This window comes from Nerophis ophidion, linkage group LG08 (genome assembly GCF_033978795.1).
Source record: "Nerophis ophidion isolate RoL-2023_Sa linkage group LG08, RoL_Noph_v1.0, whole genome shotgun sequence".
NCBI lineage: Eukaryota > Metazoa > Chordata > Actinopteri > Syngnathiformes > Syngnathidae > Nerophis > Nerophis ophidion.
This window is the reverse complement of record NC_084618.1, coordinates 68,242,957-68,252,797: the sequence shown is the minus strand read 5'-3', so window position 1 is coordinate 68,252,797 and position 9,841 is coordinate 68,242,957. Positions and strand designations below refer to the sequence as shown.

Here is a 9,841-nt window from a genome sequence, read left to right as displayed (position 1 = left end):
AAACATCATTCTGGAACATTCCACAACTTGACATTTAGTTATCAAGTTCAGGTTGAAGTTTTCAATCAAAGTCCGGGAATAATTTTGGAATAGCAGACTTGGAAGGAGAGGCGGGCTGTAGTTCCTCACAGTGGCCACGCAGGGGCGCTGTCGCGTCAACTTGGCAGGCGAGGGCGTGAAAAAGGAGAAAATCCTGCCAATAACTTCCGTCCTGTGACGTCATGAAAGTGCTGCTGAGGCGGGGCGGCAACAGCGGCACATCAAAGAAAGAGCAAGAGGAGGAAACATGTCAGAAATGAGGGCGGCTCGTTGGCTGTGACGTCATCGGGGCTCTGTGGCGTCCTGCGCGCTCCCGGCGTCATCTTGGCAGACGCAGGACGGGCACGGAGGAGTCCGCATCATCATCATCATCATCATCATCATCATCATGGACTTAATGCTTCCTGCACGCACCTTTGTGACGCACACCTGAGGACCACCTCCGCCAAGACCAAGGTACACACCTGCATGCTCGGCTTTCTTGGAAACACGCTGGTTAGGTGACTGGGACTTCAAGCAGACTGGGGGGGCCACTTTGTAGGGGGGGGGGAGTGAGGGCCACAGACTTCAGGGGGGCCACTTTGCTAGTTTTCACCTTCCAAAGTACCTGCTAAATAAGTTCAAAATAAATCTAGCATGCTAACTTTAACAAGCACCAAAACATATGACTCTGAGGAGTGTACCTGCTAAATTAGCTCCAAATAAATCTAGCATGCTAACTGTAGCATGCTAAAATGCTAGCTGTAGCAATCACCAAAAATATATGCCTGTGAGGTGTGTGCCTGCTAAATTAGCTCCAAATAAATCTAGCATGCTAACTGTAGCGTGCTAAAATGCTAACTAATACTTTTGTAATTGATTCTTTAAAAAACTCTGAAATGATTTAGAATTGGGATAAATAAGAATCGCGATTTGGATGTGAATTGTTTTTGTGTTGCACTCCTAGTGTGTAGCGACACAATTACGTGTGTCGCTACACACTAGGAGTGCAACACAATTAGTGTATAGCGACACAATTAGTGTATAGCGACACAATTAGTGTATAGCAACACAATTAGTGTATAGCGACACAATTAGTGTATAGCGACACAATTAGTGTATAGCGACACAATTAGTGTATAGCGACACAATTAGTGTATAGTGACACAATTAATGTATAGTGACACAATCAGTGTATAGCGACACAATTAATGTATAGCGACACAATTAGTGTATAGCGACACAATTAGTGTATAGCAACACAATTAGTGTATAGCAACACAATTAGTGTATAGCGACACAATTAATGTATAGCGACACAATTAGTGTATAGCGACACAATTAGTGTATAGCGACACAATTAGTGTATAGTGACACAATCAGTGTATAGCGACACAATTAGTGTATAGCGACACAATTAGTGTGTAGCGACACAATTAGTGTAAAGCGACACAATTAGTGTGTAGCGACACAATTAGTGTATAGCGACACAATTAGTGTATAGCGACACAATTAGTGTGTAGCGACACAATTAGTGTATAGCGACACAATTAGTGTATAGCGACACAATTAGTGTATAGCGACACAATTAGTGTATAGCGACACAATTAGTGTATAGCAACACAATTAGTGTATAGCAACACAATTAGTGTATAGCGACACAATTAACTTAAAAAAAAAAAAAAAAAAGAAGCACATGCTAACAGGTAGCATTTGACTAGTAACACAAGATTTGAGGCTGAGGTGTACACCTGCTAACTGAACATAGCAACTAGCATGCTAATATTACAATGCTAACATTTGTGCCGCTAAAAGAGTAAACATAGCAACTAGCATGCTAATATTACAATGCTAACATTTGTGCCGCTAAAAGAGTAAACATAGCAACTAGCATGCTAATATTACAATGCTAACATTTGTGCCGCTAAAAGAGTAAACATAGCAACTAGCATGCTAATATTACAATGCTAACATTTGTGCCGCTAAAAGAGTAAACATAGCAACTAGCATGCTAATATTACAATGCTAACATTTGTGCCGCTAAAAGAGTAAACATAGCAACTAGCATGCTAATATTACAATGCTAACATTTGTGCCGCTAAAAGAGTAAACATAGCAACTAGCATGCTAATATTACAATGCTAACATTTGTGCCGCTAAAAGAGTAAACATAGCAACTAGCATGCTAATATTACAATGCTAACATTTGTGCCGCTAAAAGAGTAAACATAGCAACTAGCATGCTAATATTACAATGCTAACATTTGTGCCGCTAAAAGAGTAAACATAGCAACTAGCATGCTAATATTACAATGCTAACATTTGTGCCTCTAAAAGAGTGAACATAGCAACTAGCATGCTAATATTACAATGCTAACATTTGTGCCACTAAAAGAGTAAACATAGCAACTAGCATGCTAATATTACAATGCTAACATTTGTGCCACTAAAAGAGTAAACATAGCAACTAGCATGCTAATATTACAATGCTAACATTTGTGCCACTAAAAGAGTAAACATGGACCACAAATGTCCCCGGGGCCACACTTTGAACACTTTCCTGCTTTAAATGTGAAGATGTTTTGATGTCAAGAAGAGGATTAACTCAAGTGGATTATCTTTAGTCTTTGTCTTTGTCTCACTAATCAACTTTGATTTAATCATGACGTCCTTCTCACGCCCCCCCCCCCCCCCCCCCCGTGACATCATTGTTGGAGGTCATGTTTATATTACTAGATAGTTCTTCACCAACACTGAAGATACTATTACGCTATTTACTCTCAGAATTGTTTTCATGCCCCCCAGATATTAATGTTGATATTTTTATCTGTAGTTCTTTACTAAATATAGCCTATTTCTTCTCTCACCCCCCCCTCCGAAGTTAATGCTTATTGTTTTAGATGTCCATGTCAAGATAGTTCTTCACTAAGACTAAAGATGTTACTACACAATCTCTTCTCACGCCCCCCCTCTAAGTTTATGTCTTTTTTGAATCATTATGTATCAAGATGGTTCTTTACACACGCTAAAGATGCTATTATGCTCTTACCTCTCATGCCCCCCCCACCATCCCTCCCTTGGTGATAGACATTGTTTTCATGCCCCCCCTCCCGAAGTTAATGCTTAATTTATAGTTATTAACCAACACTAAATATTCTATTATGCTATTTCCTCTCATGCCCCCCCCTGAATTTAATGTGTATTATTTTATGTTATAAGTTTCAAGTTATTTACCAACACTAAAGATGCTAATATGCTCTTACCTCTCACGCCCCCCCCCATCCCTCCCTTGGTGAGAAATATTGTTTTCATGCCCCCCCCTCCCGAAGTTAATGCTTAATTTATAGTTATTAACCAACACTAAATATTCTATTACGCTATTTCCTCTCACGCCCCCCCGTGACATCTTTTTTTTCATGCCCCCCCCTGAATTAATGTTTATTATATTATATGTTTCAAGTTATTAACCAACACTAAAGATGCTATTACGCTCTTACCTCTCATGCCCCCCCCCCTCTGGGGAGCAAATTTATTTCATGCAACCCCCCCCCCCCCCCCCCCCCAAGTTAATGTCTTTTTTTTATGTGTAAGTCAAGATAGTTATTTACCAACGCTGTTACTTATTTCCTCTCACGCCCCCCAGGCAACAACATTTTTTTCACGCCCCCCCTGAATTTAATGTTTATTATTTTATGTTATAAGTTTCAAGTTATTAACCAACACTAAAGATGCTATTATGCTCTTACCTCTCACGCCCCCCCCATCCCTTCCTTGGTGATAAATATTGTTCTCATCCCCCTCCCCCCTTCCCGAAGTTAATGCTTAATTTATAGTTATTAACCAACACTGAATATTCTATTACGCTATTTCCTCTCACGCCCCCCAAGGTGACATCTTTTTTGTCATGCCCCCCCCCTGAATTAATGTTTATTATATTATATGTTTCAAGTTATTAACCAACACTAAAGATGCTATTACGCTTTTACCTCTCAAGCCCCCCCCCTCTGGGAGCAAATTTATTTCATGCAACCCCCCCCAAGTTATTGTCTTTTTTTAAACTGTAAATCAAGATAGTTATTTACCAACGCTGTTACCTATTTCCTCTCACCCCCCCTCCCCCAGGCAACATCATTTTGTTCACGCCCCCCCCCTGAATTTAATGTTTATTATTTTATGTTTTAAGTTTCAAGTTATTTACCAACACTAAATATGCTATTATACTCTTACCTCTCATGCCCCCCTCCCCAGGATCAAATGTCTTTTTAGTATTTGCATGTGTCAATAAGGTTGTTCAGCAACACTATTACACTATTTCCTCTCACGCCCCCTGACAACAAAAAATTGTTTACGCCCCTCCCCTCAGATTTTAATGTTCATTCATTATGTGTCAATATGGTTCTGTACTAAGTATAAACATGAGGTAACCTTATTTCCTGTCTTGTCCCAAGGGGACCTAAGTTTTATCAATCAGCCTGTGGCATTGCTGAGGAGTTATGGATGCCCAGGATGCTTCAAAAGCGGCTTTTAGCTCATTTGCATTATTGGGTCTGGTGTCTTTCAGCTTCTTCTTCACGATAACCCACAAATTCTCTATGGGGTTCAGGTCAGGGGAGTTGTCAGGCCAATGGAGGACAGTAATGCCATGGTCAGTACACATGGTCAGTACTGCTGGTTTTGGCACTGTGGGCAGGTGCCAGATCATGCTGGAAAATGAAATCATCATCTCCCTGGAGCTTTACAACAGATACAGCTTCAATAGCCGTATTCCTATGGTCAAGTCACGCCTGAACTCTAGACAACGGAAGTTCCCTCAGTCAGCAATGGTTTGGGGAGCCATGTCAGCTGCTGGTTCTGGTCCACTGTGTTTCATCAAGTGTAGAGTCAACTGTGTACATGCTTCCATCTGTTGTAAAGCTCGATGGAGATGATGATGTCATTACACTCTCACCTCTCACGCCCCCCCAGTGGATGTGCCCCCCCCCCCCCCCCTCAGTGGATGTGTGTGTGCCCCCCCCCCCCCCTTCAATCTAAAGTATTTTAGTTATCAGTTTGTGTTCAGATAGTTCTTCGCCAACACTAAAGATGCTATCAAGCTAATGCCCTTCACGCCCCCCCATCCCCCCACCCCCGGGGGGTGCCCCCAACCCACTGAGAACCCCCGGATAAGAAGGGACTTAATTTAATCCTTTGTTTGTTTGGGTCAGGATTGTGGACTCCCTGATGCCGGTCTGAAGGCCAGAGGATCCAAAGCAGCGGGCCAGTCCTCAGCTGTGGAATTATGGGTAACCACCTGGGCGAGGTGGCGCCCCCTAGCTGCTTCCTGCCCAGCTTCCAGTGCGTGCACGTGGTGGTGGTCGGCCTGGACTCGGCCGGCAAGACCTCCCTGCTCTACCGCCTCAAGCTGAAGGACTTTGTGGAGACCATCCCCACCAAGGGCTTCAACACGGAGAAGGTGAAGGTGGCGGTGGGCGGATCCCGGCCCGTCACCTTCCAGGTGTGGGACGTGGGCGGCCAGGAGAAGCTCCGCCCCCTCTGGAAGTCGTACACGCGGCGCACGGACGGCCTGGTGTTCGTGGTGGACGCCTCCGAGGCGGAGCGCATGGAGGAGGCTCGGGTGGAGCTCCACAAGATCAGCCGCAGCTCCGAGAACCAGGGCGTCCCCGTCCTGGTTCTGGCCAACAAGCAGGACCTGGACGCCGCCCTCCCCGCCGGCCAGGTGGAGAAGCTGCTGGCCCTGCACGAACTGAGCGCGTGCACGCCGCGCTACGTGCACGCCTGCAGCGCCGTGGACGGCCAGGGACTTCAGCAGGGCCTGGAGAAGCTCTACCACATGATCCTCAGGAGGAGGAAGCTGGTGAAACACACCCGGAGCAGGAGGAGGTGAAGACCGGCCCGGTCCAGGAGGTGAAGACCGGCCTGGTCCAGGAGGTGAAGACCGGCCTGGTCCAGGAGGTGAAGACCGGCCTGGTCCAGGAGGTGAAGACCGGCCTGGTCCAGGAGGTGAAGACCGGCCTGGTCCAGGAGGTGAAGACCGGCCTGGTCCAGGAGGTGAAGACCGGCCTGGTCCAGGAGATGAAGACCGGCCTGGTCCAGGAGATGAAGACCGGCCTGGTCCAGGAGATGAAGACCGCCCTGGTCCAGGAGATGTACACCAGCCTAGTCCAGCAGATGAAGACCGGCCTGGTCCAGGAGATGTAGACCAACCTGGTCCAGGAGATGTAGACCAGCCTCGTCCAGGAGATGTAGACCAACCTGGTCCAGGAGATGTAGACCAGCCTAGTCCAGGAGATGTAGACCAACCTGGTCCAGGAGATGTAGACCAACCTGGTCCAGGAAATGTAGACCAGCCTCGTCCAGGAGATGTAGACCAACCTGGTCCAGGAGATGTAGACCAGCCTAGTCCAGGAGATGTAGACCAACCTGGTCCAGGAGATGAACACCAGCCTAGTCCAGGAGATGTAGACCAACCTGGTCCACCATCTTGAGAGCACAAGTCCTCGTAGGAAAAGCCAACCAGTGTGGACTTTCATCCCCAAGCAGTCAAATGTCTAGCGGTCTTCCAGAAGTCCTTATTCCGCTTGAACGCACTCACCTGTCCTCTCAGGTACACCTGCACAGTCCAGGACCCACAACAGTTCTTACCACATTGGATCTCCTGTCATTGTGCTTGTAGTCGGCGACCTTTAGGTCAGAGCACACCTTTTTCTATGGAAGATGATATGTCGGGAACCTTTCCTGCTGGGCTGGCACGGACCAGACTAGTCCAGCATGACTTTGTAGGATCTCTTCTCATACTTGTTTACTTTGTAGGTCAAGGTTTTGTAGACCAAACTTCTCCATGACTGTCCAACAGTACCACCACCTCCAAATTTGAGTCCATGGTTCTTGCCTGAATAAGGGTGGAGGTCCAAGTCCGGGTTGGGGACCAGATCTTGCCACAAGTGTTTGAGTACAAGTACCTGGGAGTCCTGTAGATCTAGGTTTTGTAGACCTAACTTCTCCATAACAGTACCACCACTTCCAATTCAGAGTCCATGGTTCTCGTCCAGAAAAGGATGGAGTGTCAACTCTGGGTTGGGAGGGAGACCCTGACCCAAGTCGAGGACTTCAAGTACTTGGGATTCTTGTTCACCGGTGAGGGAAGAGTGGATCGGTGTGGCGTCTGCAGTGATGTGGACACTGTATCGGTCCGTCCTGGTGAAGAAGGAGCTGAGCCGGAAGGCAAAGCTCTCAATTTACCGGTAGAGCTACCATCCCCACCTGTGGTCATGATCTTTGGGCTGTGACCTAAAGGACAAGATCACGGGTACAAGATCTACGACCCTGTAGTCACCTATGGTCATAATCTTTGAGCTATGACCTAAAGGACAAGATCACGGGTACAAGATCTACAACCCTATCCTCACCTATGGTCATAATCTTTGAGCTATGACCTAAAGGACAAGATCTCAGGTACAAGATCTACGACCCTATACTCACCTATGGTCCTGAACTTTGGGCTACGACCTAAAGGACAAGATCACAGGTACAAGATCTACAACCCTATACTCACCTATGGTCATGATCTTTGGGCTATGACCTAAAGGACAAGATCATAGGTACAAGATCTACGACCTTATCCTCACTTATGGTCATGATCTTTGGGCTATGACCTAAAGGACAAGATCTCAGGTACAAGATCTACAACCCTATTCTCACCTATGGTCCTGATCTTTGGGCTACAACCTAAAGGACAAGATCACAGGTACAAGATCTACAACCCTATCCTCACTTATGGTCCTGATCTTTGGGCTATGACCTAAAGGACAAGATCTCAGGTACAAGATCTACAACCCTATTCTCACCTATGGTCCTGATCTTTGGGCTACGGCCTAAAGGACAAGATCACGGGTACAAGTGTCTCTCCCTTCGAGATAGGGTGAGAAGTTCTATCACATGGAGAGGATCCAGATGAGGTGGTTCAAGCATCTGGTCAGAATGTCACCTGAAAGTCTCCCCAGGGGGGTGTTTAGGACAAAGGAGACCACAGGGGAGTCCTCAGACAGGTTGGGGGGACTATGTCTCCTAGCTGGCCTGGGAACGCCCCGGGATCCCCCGGGAGGTCTTGGACCAAAGGGCTGGGGGGGACTTCTCTACTTAGGCTGCTGCCCCCGCGACCCCACCTGGGATTAGTGAAAGAAGATGGATGGAGAACAACTACTTCTTCCCGCTCTGTCTATGACACCTGCAACTATTCCTACTACTAATACTACTATTACTATTATTTCTACTACTACTACTATTATTACTACTATTATTACTACTACTACTACTATTATTATTACTACTACTACTATTATTATTACTACTACTACTATTATTACTACTACTACTACTATTATTACTACTATTATTACTACTATTATTACTACTATTATTACTACTATTATTACTACTTGTATTACTAAGAAGACGATAGAAACAATGTTTTTGTAACTTGTTTGAAGGAATAAATCCCAGCAACTATAAAGTGGATGTTTTGTGTGCAATGATGGATTCTAACATAGGAGGATCTACAAGCATGAGTTTGGAGGTCCATCAGAGCCATGGAAATACTACATTACCCACAATGCATAGGGCCCAGGAACAGGAAGTAGGTGTGAGTTCCAGTTGTGTGGTTTCATCCACAAATAGTTGACATAGTTCCTGTTGCAAGAAACACACAAAGGTGTTGTTTGGACCACAGTGCGGCCCGGGAGACATTTGTGGCCCTCAGGCCCCTGGCACATTTTAAAAGTAATATTACCACACACAAAAAAAAAGAGGTGAAATGTCAGGAAAACATGTTGAAATATTGACAGAAAACTCATTTTGAAAACTTGTAATTGACAAATAAATCTGAGTTGATTAGAGTTTGGAATATGATCTATTATTATATATGACTTAAATATGATCTATTGTTATATATGACTTAAATATGATCTATTGTTATATATGACTTAAATATGATCTATATGACTTAAATATGATCTATTGTTAAATATGACTTATCTTGAACACATGTATGAGTGGGGGCCATTAAGTGGGTCTTTTATTTTTACAACTGTCATTCTTCACCAAGTAATAATGAATCCAAATCAATGTTATGATTGGTTGATTAATCTATTTAGGACTTTAATCACTTTACATCAAATATTACACTTACAGCATCAATTTGAAAAAAAAAAGCGCATGAAGACATAAAAGAAGTAAAAAGTAACAGAAATGGAGCTGCAGTGAATATTTGAACATGTTTAACACTTGGATGACTGAGACCCTTGAGGCTCCAGGACCTCAAACACTCACTTTCCATCCATCCATCCATTTTCTACCGCTTATTCCCTTTATTCCTATAAATAAACATAAGTCAACTTTAATACTCCCCAACATTGAGGAGAACATTGAAGTTTTTATTTTCCATAAGAAACTGAAGCTGATTGGACAAAATACACATCATCAGTTGGTGGATTGACATCATCGCCGCACCCTCAAAAAAGTAAACCTGCGCTTGCTTTTTAGAATCCTGTCATGTGACTGCGTTCCTTTGAACGTGACCATGTGACCACGTGACCATGTGACCACGTGACCCTGTGACCACGTGACCACGTGACCATGTGACCACGTGACCATGTGACCACGTGACCATGTGACCACGTTTGCACTTAAAGCACTTTCTGAGCCACAATCCTGCTCAAGTAGCCGCTGGGCCTCATTACGCAACATGCTCGCCCCCGCACTGCATGGTGAGATAGTAAGTTGCAAAAGTCCTTGCCCAAGAGCACAATGTCGGCTCCCTGTGACCTTT

General features: G+C 44.8%; 1 protein-coding gene across 1 annotated transcript; it reads left to right on the top strand.

Annotated features, from left to right (window-relative positions):
- The first annotated feature begins 224 nt into the window (after positions 1-224).
- arl4d (ADP-ribosylation factor-like 4D) lies at positions 225-6,056 on the top strand. Its single transcript, XM_061909544.1, has 2 exons — positions 225-495; positions 5,223-6,056. Exon 2 carries the CDS (start codon positions 5,297-5,299, stop codon positions 5,900-5,902), a length of 606 nt encoding a protein of 201 aa, XP_061765528.1. The 5' UTR covers positions 225-495; positions 5,223-5,296; the 3' UTR covers positions 5,903-6,056.
- The last annotated feature ends 3,785 nt before the right edge of the window (positions 6,057-9,841 follow it).

Bases quoted from the DNA above. Each gene is read 5' to 3' on its own strand.
- arl4d (XM_061909544.1), top strand. From the start codon at position 5,297: ATGGGTAACCACCTGGGCGAGGTGGCGCCCCCTAGCTGCTTCCTGCCC.